The sequence below is a fragment of the Diplotaxodon limnothrissa genome, linkage group LG14, assembly GCF_057381915.1.
Source record: "Diplotaxodon limnothrissa isolate DT_005_m linkage group LG14, D_limnothrissa_male_GT1.1, whole genome shotgun sequence".
NCBI lineage: Eukaryota > Metazoa > Chordata > Actinopteri > Cichliformes > Cichlidae > Diplotaxodon > Diplotaxodon limnothrissa.
In genome coordinates this window covers 9,772,877-9,792,387 of record NC_140609.1, presented here as the reverse complement: position 1 = coordinate 9,792,387, position 19,511 = coordinate 9,772,877, and the positions used below count along the sequence as shown (strand labels likewise).

The 19,511-nt window shown below is 41.4% G+C and overlaps 1 protein-coding gene across 1 annotated transcript; it reads right to left on the bottom strand.

Moving 5' to 3' along the window:
- Positions 1–750: 750 nt before the first annotated feature.
- Positions 751–18,125, bottom strand: numbl (NUMB like endocytic adaptor protein). The gene is made up of 9 exons (XM_085370714.1): positions 18,040–18,125; positions 16,801–16,951; positions 12,852–12,926; positions 11,478–11,552; positions 7,538–7,678; positions 5,246–5,453; positions 4,867–5,136; positions 1,981–2,160; positions 751–1,889 (listed from the first exon to the last, which is right to left on the bottom strand). The coding sequence occupies exons 1-9, from the start codon at positions 18,123–18,125 to the stop codon at positions 751–753; spliced, it is 2,325 nt and encodes a 774-aa protein (XP_085226840.1).
- Positions 18,126–19,511: the final 1,386 nt, after the last annotated feature.

The window sequence follows — 19,511 nt, the reverse complement described above, 5'->3', positions numbered from 1 at the left end:
TACATATAACCTGTTAAAATAAAAAATAAAATACAATAAATAAAATACTTTTGGCCATAAATCTCTACTATTGGTCAGTAACTCCTTTTGGATTCGTAGGGTTGAGTCTCACGTCATTGACTAGTCCTTTCAGGTGTCTGAACTTCTGCTGTGCTTTGCTAAGATCAGCGTCAGTCTGTTCATCGGTCAACAGGTCACTGCTCTGCTTCTCCACGTATCTTGTCACATAACCACATTTGCTAAAGTCTCCACCAAAATCAAGTAAAATTGCCAAGAAACATGGGATTGGAATGCATCTGAGTGGAGTCCCCTTTTCAAAGAAAAAAAGTACTAAACTGCATTTCATCCCCTCAACACTGTACTTGGAGGGGGCACGTGCAGTACATCTGGGGACTTCCAGCAGGTAAATTAAAGCCAGAAGTGAGAAGAGAAAGCATGGAGGAGAGGCAGGTAGCAGGTGGAGTGAAAGGATTTAGTCCATCAAGTCTAGAGAGCTAGAGACCTGATCCTCAGATTACAGTCCAGCAAGCTGCTAAGTTACTCTATGTTTCATTGGAGCATGAAGAAAGCAAGATCATTGTAGGCTCCTATGAGGGCATTCAGCAAGTTGCTAGGCTGCCACAGGTTGGATCCTAGGCTAAATGTAAGGACCTCCATCCCATTCTAAGCAAAGATGCTGGAATTAGTGCCTGGCGTCCCGAGGCTTTAACTCCAGGATGAGTGCTACAGCTTTGGGAGGCCAAGTCTGTCTTAGAGCTCAATCTCAAAAGTCTTTTGCAGATTGTTGGAAAATGGGTTGGCTGTCGCAGCTGATGCCTTGTTCCCAGGCTGCTGAGCTGCTGGTTTTGTCTCCAAGGCTGCCCACTTGGCCTCAAAACGGTCATCCTCTTGGGAATCAACCACCGGAGCTGTTAGCTGGCTGCCCTCTGGCGGCCAGCTGCTACTAGTGCCACAATTTCCACTAGTGCTGGAGGTCCCATTTTGGAGGGCCACTGTGGTGCTGCTGTGCGGTGCAAGGCCATTAATGGCTGTTGATAAAGGTGGAGTGGATGAAAATGGAGGTGTTGAAAAACCTGCAGAGTGGCCAACGGCACTAGGTGGGACTGGATAGGAATGGGCTTGCCCGACTGCTCCAAGCGTCCCCACCTTGGGTCCTCCTCCTCCAGCCGAGCCCATAGTGCTGCCTGTGCCCGACGAGCCTGTGGCAGTGCAGAAGACGTTGGCCACCATTTGCGATGGTGTGATGCCTACCACAGGCACACTGGCATTGGGATAGGTCATACTGCTTGCTAGACCTGGCATGTAGGTCTGCATGGGCACAAAAGCAGGTTGGACAGGCTGACTGGCAAACATTCCCACAGGGGCTGGAGTGTTATCAAAAGCCAAAGGGAACGGTTGCATGGAGCTTGGAAGTGAGCCTGGAGGTCCAGGGAGGGAGGGCTGGATCATGGGGGCTCCAGACATGCTTGGCCCTGACATGGTGGGTATGGACATGGACGGAAGAGACATAGGGGGACCTGAAACTGGAGGTCCAGGTATTAGAGGAACTGATGATATCGACATTGGTGGGAGGGGCATCGGAGCCTGACCTGAAAGAGCAGAGGGGCCGGAAATAAGAGGTTTGGACATGGGCACAGTGGACACTGGGGCAGCTGACATGGCTGCCTGACTGGACATCTGATGACTGGAGATGGAGGGAGGTCCGGGGATGGTGGGGATGGCGGGGCCGGGAGGAGGTGTCTGTTGGGCCTTCACAGCCTTGGAGACCTCCTCCAACCATCTCTCAGCCTCAGATGGCGTGCGTTTGTGGCCACTTTGCATTTGCATCGCCACAGAAACCGGAGGAGGAGAGTGGAGAGGAGCTTCCGCCTGTACCCATGAGGAGGTGGCTAGAAGTGATGGAGTAAAAGTTTTACTTAAACTTGCCCACCACTTGTTATAATTCAAAACTAATATTGATCTATTATAGTCTCATCTTACCTTGCATTGGCGCAGGTGGAGGAGGCAGAACAGGGGGCACGGTGCCGGTTGGCGGGCCATTTGCAGACAAGGAAGGGTTGGAGAAGAGCTCGTCTGATGGTTTGGTGAACGAGGTGTTGATCTGGCTACACAGAGCATTTATACTGCTGTCTCCCTCACCAGGCAATCCCATATCCATCTCTGGTATTAGCAAGATAAGGACACACGAGGGGGAGGTGGGGAAAGAGAGAGAAAGAAATGAGACAAAGAGTAAAGCATGAAAAGAAGAGATGGAATACACAATTGTTGAACAGACCTAGTTAGCATCAAAAGCATAAAACTAGAGCATTTAAATACTTTGATGCTCGCCACTGTTTGACCTAAAAAGCAACAAAATACAAGTTTCTTACATCAACCATGGGTTAAACCACTGACTGCAGATATAAATAGATAAAATTCCTTCCTCATAGTCTCCTGAGCCTCCCTCACAACCTCAGAGAAATGATGCTTGTGTTTTTTCCTCGTCCTTCCTGTTAGAGTTCTTTCACATTGTACTTTCATAATATGAATACATAGACAGATTCAAGAATACAGGAGTGGGATTCAAGTAAAGAGAAATACATGTTTACAACAGATGGGCCCATTGTGTAGCAAATCGCACTGGTGTGCCATTCAAATCCATTCTTCTAATACATGTATATCTCTCTTAACTGTCTGCATTGTATGGCTACAAGCCTTGAATTATACTGGAGGGCGCAGAGGGCGCTGGAGGCATGTGTAAGGTCTCCCTTCAAAGATTTCTCTGTCCTTTGTTCCACAAAGACCAGCCCTGTGATCCCTTTCCCCCCCTGCTCTTGTCAGTGCCTCTCAGAGTTCAGAGGTACTTTAAGCACTTCACATGTGTGCCTATTCTCTGTGTTTTCCTCAGTGCAGTGGCAGGTTCAAGGGCTGGTAGAATAGTAGCTGAAGGCTAAACAGGACAGCTGATTGACCGCATAAATCAATACGCACATTGTACAGGGAGTCACAAGGGAGAAGGCAAGCAGACGAATTGGCTGAGACCATTTAGGTTTTATCTGCGTGTGTGTGTGTGTACCTGTCTATATGTCTATGTGGGGACTAGTTTGTGCCTCCAAGACCACTGAAATGAGGACACTTTGGGAAATTGAGGACCTTTTAGCTGGTCCACTTTTACTTCATGACACGCCTCCAAAAAGCTTTAAAGCTTCAAACAACAACATATCCACCAACCTGGATACGGTAACAGTCACTGGCGAATGGGAAATGGAAATAAAAGGATGGACTATATAGTGAATGAGAGTGGCTGTTGTGGTTTAGTATTCCAGTCATATCAAAAACTCTCTCTCATCTCTTCTAATGACTGTAATCAGCCTTGCTACTGAGCACTCTGATCCTGTGGCACCACAGAGAATGGGTGGGGGGTGGGGGGACTGTGTATTTCTTTTTATGCAACCTGTCTGGGCTAAATCAGTTATGTTTAATTGCCCTTAAAAAAAGCCAAGAGCTCCCAAAGTTGCACAGGCAGCAGCTGTCAGCGTTGTCACTTATCGCAATAATAACAGCACTTCACATAACTGCTTCTTTTTTTCCTTGTCAAGTATTCAGTGGAAGGTAAGCATTAAAATGAAAAAAGCAGGATTACACCTGCTCCACCACGAAAACATGAATGTAAATTCACCTAAGATCTGCGGATGATTTATTCTGTAATATGATTACTCAGACGTGTACAGTCAGGGGTCAGTGATGTCACGCTCAAGCCAAATGGAAAATGTAATAACCCTCCAACAAACAACCATGACGCAAGTGGAATACAGCCCCGTGTGCAGATAGTTTGTAGAGGCAGTAGTCATGTTCTTTGACTTCTTTGGAATAACAAATAATTACTTGGAAATGTGGGGTTTGCAGTACCTTTAAAAAAAAAGATACCATTCCTTCTTGAAGAGTGACATCCCGCCTGATTTTCCTGTGAGTATCTGAGAGGTATTTTGATGCCATGTGTAAATTAAGTGTGGTTAAATCATCTCCAGAAAAATGAAGTGTGAATGAAGTTAGCCTAATATTAGTCTTTAGCATCTACATGTTAATATCATAAATCCTTCTGCTATAAACATAGTTTATTGTCTATTACCACTACAAAATATTTATTTTGTTGCCATTATTTTTTTCAATGTTGTATCCTTAACTGCCTGTGAAACCTCCATCCTGCTACTGATCCATTAGTAAGTATATTAGTAGCTTTAATACTGATTTAAAGAAAACTAATGGTGAAACGAATTCATGGTTATTCCACATCATACAGAGAATAGCTTAAATAGTTAACTTTCTATGTATCCTAAAACATTAGTGTACTTTTGGATCTTCCCCTTTCACACAAAAGCTCTAAATTAGACACCTTTGTTACTATAATTGGTGCACTTTCAGTAATGGTGCAGTCAGTCTAACAATTAAAAAGGTGGTGCTTAACATGCTGCTCAGCTAATAGGAGACAAAGCAACAGATGATGGCCATCACTGAATGTCATCTAAATTAATGATATGTCAGCATGAAAAATATAGTTTGTGTGACTGCGGAACAATCATTTTGATTACCAAATTACACATCCAACACACATTTAGACATTTCTAAACCTACTAACCTATCAAAACACGTGCTACCTTCTCATAGTCTTTATTATTCAGTCACTAAAACCAAATTTATTATTATGACGAAAGTGTGAATTGGGCACAGATATAAACTCATGCTTCGAAGGAACAGCGCTGTAGTTTTTGTCGCCCTACCCCACATTCCAATGTTGTGAACTTCAGCCTCTATCAAAACAGGACTGGGGTCAGGAGGTCAGCAGATGTCAACATTTGTCAGTATAACATCAAAAACGTTTCCACTCACCAGGGTTCTTGGTCTCGAAATCTGTCTTGCGTTGTAGTGTGGATGGCAGATCATTGAGACGGAGTGACAGCTGCCTCTTGAAGGGAGAATTCTTCTGACTGAGGGCCGGAAATCCTCGGAATGAGCCTTGACGCACCAGCTGTTCAATGGGCGCGTGGCGGCGGGGGATGGCATGAGGCCCGCCTGGTTCTGGTCGCTCCATAGGGGAGGCCGCACCCTCGGGTGGGGAGGCGGTGCCAGGTGGAGGGGCCGGCATGATAGAGGGCTGGTCTGGAAGAAGAAGGGATTACGATAATTACTGCTGTTCAGGACAGTTTTTATGTAAATATCATGGTGCTATTGTTGCCTATGCAGCTAAAAAAGAAAAAAAAACTTCTACCTTTCCTTTTCTCTTGCAGCTTGTCCTCTCGCTCACTACTGCTGCCCTGCTGGCTGCAGGAGGAATTGGCGCGGAAGGAGCCCTCTCGCACAAACGAGGTGCGACTAGCATCAAACGAAGCCGTCACACCACACTCCTTCTCTCTGCGCTGCTTCCTCTCCAGGCAAGCAGCAAAGGCACAACCCACTGCATGGCTCAGTCTCTCCCCCTGATGCAAAAACAAATAGAGAGGGGGGAAAAACAGCATTAAAACACATTTGCACACTTTCCCTTGTCCCAAAACATCATGATTTATCATATATATTTTGAAATGCCTTTTTCTGTATTTGTGCATAATAGAGTTTCTTTAGGATTGCAAAGAAACTTTTATATCAATAAAAGTCAAAGTAAGTTATCCCTCTGAAAGCAAATCATTTCAGAGGGCATTTTACACTGAGCCATTAATATTTTCCATCCCTGGTACACTGGCTGCTTGTCTTAGCTTCTTTCTTATACAAAGACAGCCACGGCAATTACAGAACAGAGAGTCCAGTTTAAGATGAGCACACAGTTATGGATATTGTATGGTGGAAATGGAGAGAGACACAAATGGGCAGATAACTCCACTGGCTTCTATCTAATCCCTTCTCCTAATCCCCCAGGTCTGTGCTGCGTCCTCTTCCATCCACATTAATAATCCAACTCGCCGTCTAACTTGATGAAACCACTGTGGGGTTTAGAACCACATTATACTATGCCAGCACTCGTTCTATCGCAGATGTCTTTAAATTTCAGTCGGCTTATCCCAAGGTCATTCCAGTGACACTATTTTAGCGACAGGTAGAGAAAATTCATAAACAATCATTTAATTGGCTACAGCTGTATTTTGAGACACCTGTCACAGAGTGGGTTGTGTTTATGTTTACCTTTTTGACAGTGATAGGTTTGTAGCTTAAACCTATTCGCTGGAACGTTCAAGATAATTTAATTACACAGCAAAGCAAGACACGAGTAGGCAAAGTTCTTTATGTTTCTCGTGCACGGGAGAGAACTGGACAAACGCCTTTCCTTCGCTCGACCCCAGTTGCTCTCATCTACTCCCCCGTAACACTGCTCTTTTATTGAGGTACATGAATATACATAGGTTCATTAACATATGACGTCTACATACAAACAAAGAGTACCTTGCTTGTGCGTTGTGTAAGTATGTGTGTGTGTGTGTGTGGGGTCAGAGTGTGACCCCATAAATGACTTCCCTAAACCTGCTGATCTGGAAGTCCAGCAGTTCATCTAAACAAAAGGCACTTAGACTAAAACAGATATAGCTTTGTTTATCCTACCATAAAACAATAAGAGAAGGTACAACCTCTCCCATGCTCCCAGGATGTTGGTGTGAATGCCAGAACATTCTGGAATGCACACAAAGTCTTTGCAGACTAATAAGGATCACACATCCTATCACTACACAATCGACTACACACCTCTAAGCATATATGGTTAAATATTTCTAAGCATAAATGACAATAAACAATACAAATCTAACAGACAGATTGCAATGCGTGTTAATATATGAAAAACAACTGAAGATGTATTTTCAGTAAAATGTCTGTTTATTTTTATTCGGTGATTTGTTATTTTAAAAAAAAGAGCTACGAAAACCCCCCTCCAGACATTTTAACAACGTAAATAAATTACATTTAGAATTGGGATCCAAGTATCTTGTGTGACTTAATGCTGTATGTCTACATAAGAAAATGGAAACATCCAAAGCACTCATGTAGCCATCTATAGACATTACCTGATGGGGGATACATGCTTCCTAACAAATATCCATACAATATACATACAGATGGCACCTTTACCTAATTCAGCAGTGGAGTTATCCAGTTGTGTATGTCCAGACCTGATTCTCTTGACAAAATCCAGAGTGCGTAAATGGCTTTATGATATAGATGAGTCTTATTTTTGTTTAAACCAAACTTTACCAAACACTATTTCACATAAGTGGAAAATATCTGGCATTTTTAGACAGCAGAGATCAAAATTATATTGAAAAACTAAACTTGCACTGTGCCCGTTACTACCTGTTGTTGATACAAGTTGCTGAATTATTATGGTCCCTTGTTGCCACTGCTAATCTCTTCCTGTTTTTAAGCCCCTTTAAAATACTGAAAGTAAACCTCAAGATCTATTTTTTTTAGGAGGGGGGGGGCACAAATGAAAGAATTGTTTGCACTGATATATATAAAAGCTAGAGCAACACAGACATTTTTCCGTATAAATCCTAAAGGGTATCTGGAAGTGTCTACTCACCGAGTCTTTCAGAGCCATGAAGCAGTGGCACATCCATCGTCTTGTAGTCCCATCTCTGCAGATGTAGGAGAAGGCCTTGTCATAGTTACGGTCCGGAGCGCAGAATGAAACCTTCTCTATGGTCTGGTCCACGATGAGGTCCTGAGAGAGGCAGGCAAAGGAAATTAGACAGAGTAAGAGGAGATTATTGCATTTGACTGTGCTCGTATTACACTAAAGCCAATTGAATTGTTCCAGCAGGTAGAAGGGTCTCAAACTAACTGCAGCTTAATTGAAGAAAAACAGGAAATATCACTTTAATACTGGGAGCACTAGCTCACAGACCGATCCAATACTTGACACACTGCTTTTAACCTCATTTAACCCCATCAACCCCCCATAAACCTATTTACACATCCACTGATGACAGCAAAGACAGAGACTACAGACTAATGACACCGAAGCCTCTTTTAATCTCTGCAATGTTTCCACAACTTGCCCTTCCTTCAATAAAAGGGTTATTCAGCTGGCTTCAGCATGTATAGTCACTATAGAAGAGACTAAGATGGGGCCACTGTCTTTCTCTGTGTACATAAAGGGGGCCTTCAGCTTACCTCTTTGACTCACCAAAAACAGAAAGAAGAAGAAAAACAAGAGGCGTGAGCAAGAAGAAAAGGCAGAAAGAGGATTCACACACACTCATCCACACACTCCCTTCCTGCCTTGCTGTGTCACAGAGAACAAAGAGACGGGCGGACGAGGGGAGAAGACGAGGGAGGATGAGGATGGGAAAAGGGAAGAAAGGAAAGAGGGATGTGATGAGAAAAAAGTAGAAGAATAACAGCCTATTCAGTGTGGGCCAATTAGTGAATGGAGGGGGATGCTGGTACTGAGGTGAAAGGCTGAGCAGAGACCGACATGTCTGTTTCTTCATCACTGGTATAATGACTTCCTCTGTGTTAATACGCACACATAATACTGTATTTATGTACTGATGTGTTTTCTAGGGATTTATAATTCTCTGTGCTCTTGTGAGGAATATTTGTAATGAGGTGAGCGGGGGTGGGTAACTCAGACCACGGCCTTCTATCAGTGAAAGGAAGAATAAAGCTCGGCAGTGACTCTGGCTGTGTCATCTATGCGGAGGAGTCACTCTGCTGAATGGAATAAGACTTGACTCTTTCTTTCTGCTGGTGATTTATCATGAAGGTCATGCACGTCGCACATATGCACAAGCCCACTGTATACTGATAGACTGTGGGAAAGGTTCTGATAAAGGCTCGTGGGGCTGTTAATAAGAGCATACTAGCTGATTCACAGAGGTTAGCTGATGGCAAGGATTACGAACAGGCAATGAAATAAAACAGGAAGAAAGTGATAAAAGCTGATTGTCTAACAAAAAGTTATTAAGTTAAACTTGTATTAAATTATTTTAATGATTATCATCAATAGTTTACACGTAATTAACCTGTGAAGATGTTGCAGACAATTACGTTTCGGTCATCTCACAGTTAGTTCAGTATTCTCCTTTCTCTCTCTTTTGGGGCTCTAGTATCTTCTGACTGGAATATCTGACTCTTACAGGCTTCAGTGTGTTAACTGTGTCTGCACACTGTTTGTTGTTGGCCAAGGCGTGTACAGCTGGCTAAAAATATTAGAGCTTTTTCTTGCTATAAAAGCAAAAAGACGCCATCAATTTAGTATTTTTACCGGCTGAAAAATAAAAACACTGAGCTAAAGGATGCTAAAACCCTGTGTAGAGCGCTGAATGACAACCTTAATATGCACAATTAGAATTCCTAATGTTCCTACGTAAGTTTAAACCCATTTTATGAATTATTGAATATAAAACATACTGAACTTGCTTTTGCAAGTTCAGTATGTTTCAGGAGTTTATTAATAAATGACGAGTGAGCCTGCTTTTTCTTTCCACAGGTATATTTTAAATTAACCTGTTGTTTAGGTAATGTGGTAGAAGAGAAACAAAAGTGCAAGCCAAAAGAAAACAACCTCTTGTGACTCCACCAAAACCAACGTTTTCTTCTCTTTTGCTGATATTGGTGTTTTTTAGCTTCAAGGTTAAAGCTGGCTAACACGCTGACTTATAGCAATTAAATCTTATACAAAACCAAAACCTCACTTCTGGCTTCTCTCAGCTTTAAGCTATTCAGTTGCTACAGTTCCAAAAGTTACAGCAATGTAAATCTTTAAACAAATATGGTGATTATGGTTCACAAATACATAGGTTTATTTTAGTTTTTCTATTAGTTTTTTATTACTTTAACCTCCTAGGACCTGGCGTCCACATATGTGGACATCACATTTTGGGTTATTTAGACCAAAATACTCGATTTTGCTCTACAAAGGCCTGATATCCACTTACGAGGACATTATACTGCTACTCTTCTATCGAAATTTTAAATGAATATCCTCATATGTGGATATGAGGACGAATATCCTCATATGTGGCTCTCATTTTTCTTAGAAACAAAAATTAGGTAAAAAAAAAAAAAATCTGCTAATTCTTTGTTTTTACATTCATCAGGTCCCAATCAGCCCAAATGTCAAAGAGAAATTAAAAATGCATGCCGTGGAAGAGTTCGGGTCTTAGAAGGTTAAAGAGCTACTATGAGGTTATCAGCAAACAGGATAATATTTACTGATGGTAGCATCCAGGGTTTTTCTGCTGTGTTATATCATATTTGTTCCGGCTAAAAATACTGCAATGAAGAGCTTCAAGTTTGGATTTGGGAGACAGAAACCTTCTCTACTTTTAAAAGATTAGGCTTAAAACTTTCCTTTTTAATAAAGTTTATAGTTAGGGCTGGATCAGGTGACCCTGAATCCTCCCTTAGTTATGGTGCAATAAAGATAGGTTGTTGGAGGTTTCCCATGATGCAATGAGTGTCTTTCTTCACTTTCTATATGTTTACACACCACTCTGCATTTAATCATTACACTACACTCTGCAGTTATTATTAAACTCTGGCTGTAGCTTTCATCCTGTCTCCCTATATCTCTCTATTATCGTAGGGTCTTTACCTTACAATATAAATCACTTTGAGGTGACTGTTGTTGTAATTTGGTGCTATGTAAATAAAGTTGACATGAAATGAATTGAATTGAAGAACAGAAAGACAACAATAGAACAGATAGACAATAGGAAGGAGGAAGGTTAGAAGGCGAGGAGTGGGACTGAGAGACTGGAAGAGGTGTGGTCGTGTGTGGCCTCTAAACACATTAAAAGAAAAAAAAAAAAAGTAAAGCAAGAAAGAGGCTGCTCTATCAGGCTTACTCTCTGCACTGTCTCTGCTGCTCTTTATTGTGCTCTGCTTTCAATAGAACCACAGCGAGCTGCACTCACTGTAGGAGGCCTCCCTGGCCGCCAGACACTCCTCAAGTGCATGTGTGCGTCTGTGTTTACTTGAGTTTCCCTCCCCCACTAAGCACCTTTAGCAAGCAATCATGAGTCACATATGCCAGCTCTGAAATACCACACACACACACACACACACACACACACACACACAGTCTCAAAAAAGCCTGGGAGCAACACAGTGGATACACAGTGGACCCCTCTGTTAGGGTCATCAAACTAGGACAGAATGAGAGTTTTGTTGGTGGTCTGAGGATGGCATATGCATGCCTTTACTAAATATGAGAGCAACAAAAAGAAGAAAAAATGTTTCAAATTGAAGTATTAGAGGGAAATAAGCGCATTAGTGGGCTTTATATCTTCTTTTTGACAGGCTAACTCTGTTATTTGTGTCTCTGCCTGTCTTGAGAGGCTGAGACTGAAGACTCAGATAAAATACTAGTGTGGACAAGACTGTAGACATGACAACAAGAAGGCACGACTGTGCACCGTGCCCTTGCTGTCAGGTGAGTGATAACATAGATAAAAAGAGAGATAGAAAGAAGGACAAAACAAGGAGACACATGATAGATAAGCGTTTCTTACCTTAGTTTTGTCATCTACCACCCTGAGTCCATCAGCCGAAACCCACAATACTGCTTTTACTGTCTTTTTCCCGCTCTGGAAAGACAAAGAACATGGGGCACTGAATCATTTAAACCTTTATAGACAAGTAGCAGTATTAAATTGTACTTGAAGCTTATGAGCGAGACTGTAACGCCACCTTTATTCTTGCCTGCTGTTGTGTAAAATGATGACATCCCTGGGATAAATGAGGTAGTGGAGGGTTAAGAAAAGAGAGGCGGGAGCAGCTAAAAACTGTGCCAGCTGGCACTACGAATCATTTTGCCAGAGGTGGGCACCAGGCAGCGCTAATAACACGCTCAACATGGGCCATGCTAAAAATAAACAGACTGAAAAAGCAAGGGCTTCGTGTGTGAATCTGTGTGAATCTGTGAGCGTGCACATGCACACGAATCCGCATTGGAGTTTGTGTGTGCGAGTAAGGGAAACAGAGTCAGAGCTCTGCAGGAAATGGCTTTGAAACCCACAGCGACGCGATAAGGAGCCCCATTTTTGCATAATCCCACTGACAAAAAGAACGAGGGAGCAAGAATGAAGGTGAAGAATCTGACAAATGATGGAGGGAAGAAGAGGCTAAATGATGAGGTGGAGCCAGAGTGGAACTCTGGGAGAAATATTTTAGCTTGAGCAAATGCAGAGAGAAAGATGTTGGTGTTGATAGAGAATGGAGCAAAACAAATTGAAGAGTTTTAGGGATTTTCTGTAAATTGTTATATAAAGTTATACAGTTACATGCCTCCCTGGGGATAAGATAGAAAATGCAGATTCCAAGCTGAAAATGTGGTACTCTAGATTTTAAGGAAAAGTGCAGTTTGATATTAGTTTGTCAAGAAAAGCAGTAGCAGAGAAATAACATGAAAACTGTGTTGTACACGCCTGTCCTTTCTACAACCTCAAGTGTGTGTCTGTGTGTGTGTGGCTGTCTGACACCGGCCAGTCTGAGTCACTCTGTTCACACGCTCCCTGTCCGAATCCAGCTTCCCAGGGGGGCAAACTATGTGTTTACACGAGCATGCGTACGCCCCAGTTTCATTTTCTGCTTGCTTTTCTATGGTGACATCAGATACATATGGAATAGGACCCACCAGAGAGACCAATTAACGGGGTAAAAAAGTAGAAAACAACAAGAAGAACAAGTATTGAACGTGCGTGCATTTGTGCATTTCTTCAGTCAATACACTGGCGCACTGGCTTTGCGCCACCGAGTCTGTAATGAGTTTCTGCAAAGTTTCTGAAGTCCTCTGGGTGCATATTTGTAACTGGCTTCCTGCAACAAAATGTACTTTTAGTAATGCAGCAAAAAGTGTGTGTTAGAAGTGTGTGTGGGTTACTCACAACTTTTAGCTTCTTCACTGCCTCCTCGCATACGTGCATCCCTCTCGACTCGTCCACCTCCACCAACCCCAGGTACTGCAGACGAAACAAAAACAGATGGTTTTAGGTTTTTCCTTTTAACGTTTGATACACCAGGGCTCTTCATTTAAACTTCTTGCAAATGAAACTCATTCAGCTGGAGTGAATAGTGTGAACGCAAAAAAAAACAGTTGGAAACAATCAGGAAGGTCTGATCTGAGAAACACAGGCAGCAGCTGGGCTCATAAGCCGAGAATAAATCTATAATGTAGGTAGGAGTGATGTGATAACGTATGGCTTCTAAAGTAATTACAAGTTTAAAATCAATTCGATATCTAACACGTAGCCAGTGAAATATATAGGTCCCCTTGAGACAAAAAAATTTAAAATTAAAAATTTGCAAATGTGCAATTTGTATATTAAAACAAAGTTAATACTCGGATTGTGAGCTTACTTTAATATCCACTCCTGATGTTGGAGGATGGACTTCCAAGGTTTTTGTTCTTAGTTACAGCTCAGGTTTGGGAGAGCTGAATAAAGGAACTTCACAGAGATAAATTAAGTTTTAAATTAAGTTTTGTGGGATCGATTATTTAACATCTCTCACACCCCATCACTATTTTGCTTCATTCTCATTGAATTTCAACTCACCTTTGTCCATAAAAGGAAAATTAGCAACTGTGATGTTACGTAGGCAACTCTGCATTACATTTAAATATATAGCACTGATTTTCATCTACTAAGTTTTTGTTGTTTTTGGCAGCTATTTAAGTTATTTAAAAGGTATGAGAAGAACGAACTGAAAGAAAATATGCCAAGAAGGCAGGTTGCAAAGTGGCTTGCAGAGAAAGCAGCAAGGGTATGTATGTAAAGTAGCTTATAAGAAGTGCCTTCTATGAGAATTTCCAAAAGACAAAAGCAAACAATAAATTGAAGCATCAGCTGATGTGGGCTGGCTTGAAATCAGCAATTGTTATTAGGACTATGGTTTAGGCAGGTATCAGGAATTAGAGCAGGTCATCCACTAACTGGAACGTTGGTGGTTTGGTCCCTGTCTGCATGTCAAAGTATTGATTTGATTTGATTTTATTGATTAGCATTCAAATATCTCAATGAATACAGAACAAAGATCTACCACAAAGCAAGAAAGCATGAGACAAGGCTAATCAAAAGGTATTGGCTGAAGCATTTGCTTATTACGCCAACCCCCCAAGTATCTTTGGGCAAAATGCTGAACCTCAAAATTACTCTCAGATGCATTCACTAGAGTATGAATGTGTGATTGTTAAATATAAAGCACTTATATATTAAATAAAGTGGGTGAATTAGACATGTTGTATAAAGCACTTTGAGTGCTCCAGTAGAGTAGAAAAGTGCAATATAGGAACCAGCCCATGTACCATTTACTATGAGCTGAGCTAGATTTTGTGACTTGCAAATACACAATAAATAACAAATACTCTGACTATTTTGTGATAGTAAACAACAGGAATTATATTAGTGTCAATGTTACCTGTGAAAGAGGGGGTGTCTGCCCTCTTTTTAAAATGTCAAACAGGCTAATATTGTTAATGTCACAATGGCTGAGCTAACATAGTTTGGTCTGCCACACTATCACAGTTGGCAGCTGTTATTTTACTTTGCTAGCTTGCTAACTGGATATATTACTAAAATAAGACGTGTTGTTAGAGAAAAAATAAAAATAATGATGACCATTACACACAAATTGAAGTCAAAACATAAGTAAGGTTATCTAGAGCTTCATATGCTCTATAACGTAAAGTATGAGAGGCACCAGGCAAATCTTCCAATGGGCCATTTTATCCCACAGTCTTTAGTTTGCAAAAACAACGTTTCTTTCAGCAGTGAGCTGAGCTGACACGTATTCTTTTGGTAGCTACAGTTCAAATGCTTTTGAAAAGGCATTAATAGTTCGTGACTCATTTAGAATTTAAAAAACACTGAGAAAGCACTGAAAAAAAAAAGATGGCTGAGCGAGCATGGAGGTAAAAACAACATATAAAGAGACAGAGGCTTTTATGCTTACATCTCTTGCTAAAGCTCTGAGCTCCACTTCAGTGCCCATCTCATCGCTAGCTCTTTGGACCATTACCATCAGAACCGTTTTCCATTAGCCTCAGCCCCACACGAAGCCTTTTCTTATACTCTCAGCTTTCTTTGTTGCCTTTATCTTTTTGCTTTGTATTTCTCTCCTGGTCCATTCAGTCTGCGGTCTTTCTTTCCTTTCACTTATCTTATCTGGTCCTATCTCTCATTTCAAATCTGAAAATGTCTCTCCTTACCCTCTGTGCGCCCTCATTCCTCACCTTGTCATTTCCTGTGCTCTCTGTAATCTATAACCTTACCTCATCGTCACTCCTCTTTCTCTGGTTTCCATCTCCCTCCCTCATTCTCTCTCCAGCCCTTCTACAAATCACTTTAGCTCTCAAGGATGGCCATACAGTACATGCTCAGAACGGAGCTTGTTATCAGTAAATTGGCCCATTAATGACGGCCCTTTTTTGCATTTATGGCATGGGAGGCATTCAGCTACTGAGGTAGAATATGGATCAGTGCTTTACTACTGATGGTTCTTATAAAGATCAAAGGTCAGAGCCAAAGTATCCTGAACTGTATCACACAGCCTAACCATAGGCATTACATTAAAAAGTATATTTGCTTTCTTTAGGTACTGTAATAATATGAACAAAATAGAAATAATAGGATTTATGCTATTGTTATTAGTGCTGTCAGCATTAATCTCGTGCGTGGGGCTGGACGGCGTCAACGCATTAGCGCTGTCCGGCCCAGGCACAATCCGCGTTAACTCGCTAACAGAGATTTGCCGCGTTAATGCGGTTATGGCGTTAACATCATTTTAACGAGATTAACACTGACAGCACTTTTTTTCTGTCATATATGTCTGTCATATATATATTTATTTATTTATTTATTTTTGTAATTCAGATAATATTCAGACTTCAAAAAAGCTGGTGGCAGCAAACAACTAGCTTAGCTTTGCATTAAAACTAACAGACCGCACTGCTAAGATAAAGTGATAATTACGTGAGAATCTTGTGCACCCTTTATTGCTGAATGCATTTATACAGCACTGACTTTACTTATTAATAAGGGCCAGTCTCCGGGGCTTAAAAACAAAGCAAAGGCAAAATGCAATTCATTAAATAGCCACTTAAAAGCCCAACATTATAACAGAGATAAACATGTTTGCATCTTGACTTTAAAAAAAGGTTTTGTTTTCTTTAGGTAATTTCCCGCCCTCTGATATCTATAAGAGAGTAAATATAGCTTTCGATTGTGCTGAAAGTATTTAGGACATGGCTGATATTACTGGCATATTCGGTGCCATCTTGTCTAGTTCAGCAATCAGTTTGTGTAAAAATGTGATCTCATTTTGTGTTTTTGTGATAAGGCTATTTTAGTTGAGGCTCGCTCTGAGCAGCTCCACTAGCCAGCATCACTGCTAGCACATAAGATCTTGCCTAAATATTATCTCATAGTCTTAACTCACTTGCTTTTTCATACTTAACATTAACCTCCTAAGACCCAAACTCTTTCATGGTATGCATTTTAAATTTCTCTTTGATATTTGGGCATATTGGGATCTGATGAATGTAAAAACAAAGAACCACCAGATTTTTTTTTTTAACCAAATTTTTGCTTCTAAAAAAAATGCGAGCCACATATGAGGATATTTGTTTTAAATTTTGATGAAACAGAGGCAGTATAATGGCCTCGTATGTGGATATCAGGCCCTTGTAGAGCAAGATTTTGTACTTTGGTCTAGACAACCAAAAATGTGATGTCCACATATGTGGACGCCAGGTCCTAGGAGCTTAAAAGAAAGAAAGAAAGAAGAAAATAAATTAATTAGGCTTAGATTAACTGAATATCGACTGTAGATACTTACCCGAACAGCAAAGTTGCATTTGCCCTTGCGTACAGCCTCCTCGTCAGCCTGCCATTGATGCGGTCTGCTGGCCTCTGGCACATAGGTGGGCTTCTTCCTCCTCAGGCTCTGACGAAGCTTGTTCATCTCCGGGGTCACGTGCTCCCTGGTACTGCAGACACAGAAAGGGATGCAAGTTTAGTTGCGGAAAACTGGAAGGCCATAGAGTATCTCTGTACTCAACAAAGGAAAAATGACAACCACCTGAGTGTCATTACCACAAGCACAGAACAATATTTTTTTTTTAATTACATTCATTTAATAGCAATTAAATAGTCAGGCACATTAAAAAAATATTTAAATGCAAAAGTGCCAAACTATAATTGAATGAAATGCCACTTGAGAGAAACCAGAGTCCTGTATTTCATATGGTATTATGAGAGAAGTGGGAATGATTTTGTTGATTGGCTGGAGCTCATTAAGTTATAATCATCTCTAACAAGGCAGTCAGTACATCAGTGCCACAAACACTTCCCATCACAATGCTCCATTGATTCTCCATTCAGACGCAGGCTGTACAAATCGCACAGGTAGAACATTAATGAACACAAAAGCACCGGGCACGCTTTCATCTCTCGAAGAAACACCAAGAATGCTGAGCGCATGCTAATCAGCACACATGTGTGCTCTCCACTCCTCCTGTGAACAATCCTCCCTCCGCTCCCTAATTAGACCATTCAGCCCGCTGGCCTGTTTAGCGCGTGCTAATTTCCCAGCATAATGAAACATGATGCCATCAAAACATGACCTGCTTTAAAAAAATAATTACTGTTTTCATTCCTCCACACTCACATCCCAGCTTCAACAGGACATCTGAAGTACAATAAAAACACCTCTTTCCTCATTTGAGTCCTTTGTCTTTATTGACTAAATTAACTGCATCATCAGCTTCCTTGTTGTCCAAGTCAAAAGTTTCAAATTGGACTAAGCAGTCAGTCTATTCTGTTTTTCTTGTCCTCAATCTCTGAACACAACTGGTCTCTTTTCTCTACACAGTATAAGGGATCTGCTTAGAGATACACGAGCAAGGCCCAGTTTGTAAATCTGCAATATCAAACCAGGAAGAGTGCTAGAAAAAAAGGCTTGCATAAAATTATTACTATAAGATAACAATATATTAGAAATGCTTATCTCATGTCGTATTCTTCCATATATCTTGGATTAATAAGAGTAAAGATCGAGCTTGTTTTATTCGCTTACCATTTGGATGATCCATAAATCGGCATTCCAGCTTTTACAGGGTAAGAGAGCACATTAATCTTACACTGAAGACATACGATGTCCATATGTAAAGTGGTGATCTCAACACTGAAGGGCAGAACGCTTCTCTCAGCTCTACCACCACGGGGCCAAATTTATACTCAATATATAGTCGGACACGTCACTTCTCATAATTGCTGCCACCCTGATGGTAATGCTGCCAAAGACTGGTGTACCGGAAGTGTGTTTGCAATTCGCCATTCTTGTGCACCACACACACTCCCTGTGTAATGCAGAGTATTCAAATGCAACAGCTCAAGTGGCTTTACTCATGTCTGGCATGTGAGGCATGTGCCATCTGCCAAGAGTAGATACTCATACACACATACACAGACAAAACATACCCACAAGCCCATCTGCAGCTCGCCGCACATGTCGAGGTTTGTGCCGCTCATATGTGGGAAAAGTGCCAGCTGACTGGCACCTGGCTGGCACGCCCCCAGCACTGCTGCAGCAGGTGTGAACGGGCGTGAGCGAAGGGGTTACAGAGCTTTACATAACGCCTCACAGCAGAGGTAGAAGGGGGCTGGGGTGGCTTAACTCATGTCTGGCATGAGTAAAAGGACCCTGTAAATTAACAGACCCAGTAAAGGAAGTACTGGGTAAGGAATACAGGACACCCTCATATGGTCTAGGACAGCGGGGGAGGAGTAGTGAGCGAATGGCACTGGCATCCGATGGCAAACCACATGGGAGAGACGCAGAAATGAACCAAGGATACTGGGACAAGTTTTTTGAAAATATGAGATAAAACTACTGGGAAAAGAGAGGAATGAAGTACTGAGGTGAGAGAATTGGAGTTATAATACACTAAATGATCCTGTTCATCATCCATCGTCTAGTCTTAATAAAAAGGGAATTGTGTGGGAGTAGAGTAGCTTAACAGATTCACAGGTCAGTACACTACAAGCATGAGGGCCGAAAGTCAGAGAGAGCAACATCCAGCAATAATGCAGATTTTTTAAAAATGCATTAGTAAATACATTTTTAAAAAACCCAACTGCTTATCCAATGGTAAGTAGGGTATCTGCTCAGTTATATTAAATATAAAAATGAACTGCATATTTGAGAACCTAAACATGATTGAAAACTCTTGAAATGTTGCTCGTGTTAGGTCGCGAGTGAATTGACTTATTTTATTGGTCCCTTAAAATTCCAAACCTTATACGAATTTAACACATATATAAAATTTGGTACACACATGTCATAAGACACAAAAAAAAAAATTCCTCTTGGATCCACGCCCTGGACCCTGAAGGAAGTTCTCCATTTTGAATTTCTACATGAAGTTTTCATCGACGGTTTCACATATTTTACACAGCAGCATCACATATAATGAGTGGATGCTTCTTATTCTGGATTCAAGAGAAGTTCAGTCCACACAGCTGCAATAATTTTAGCTGCGCCTTGGT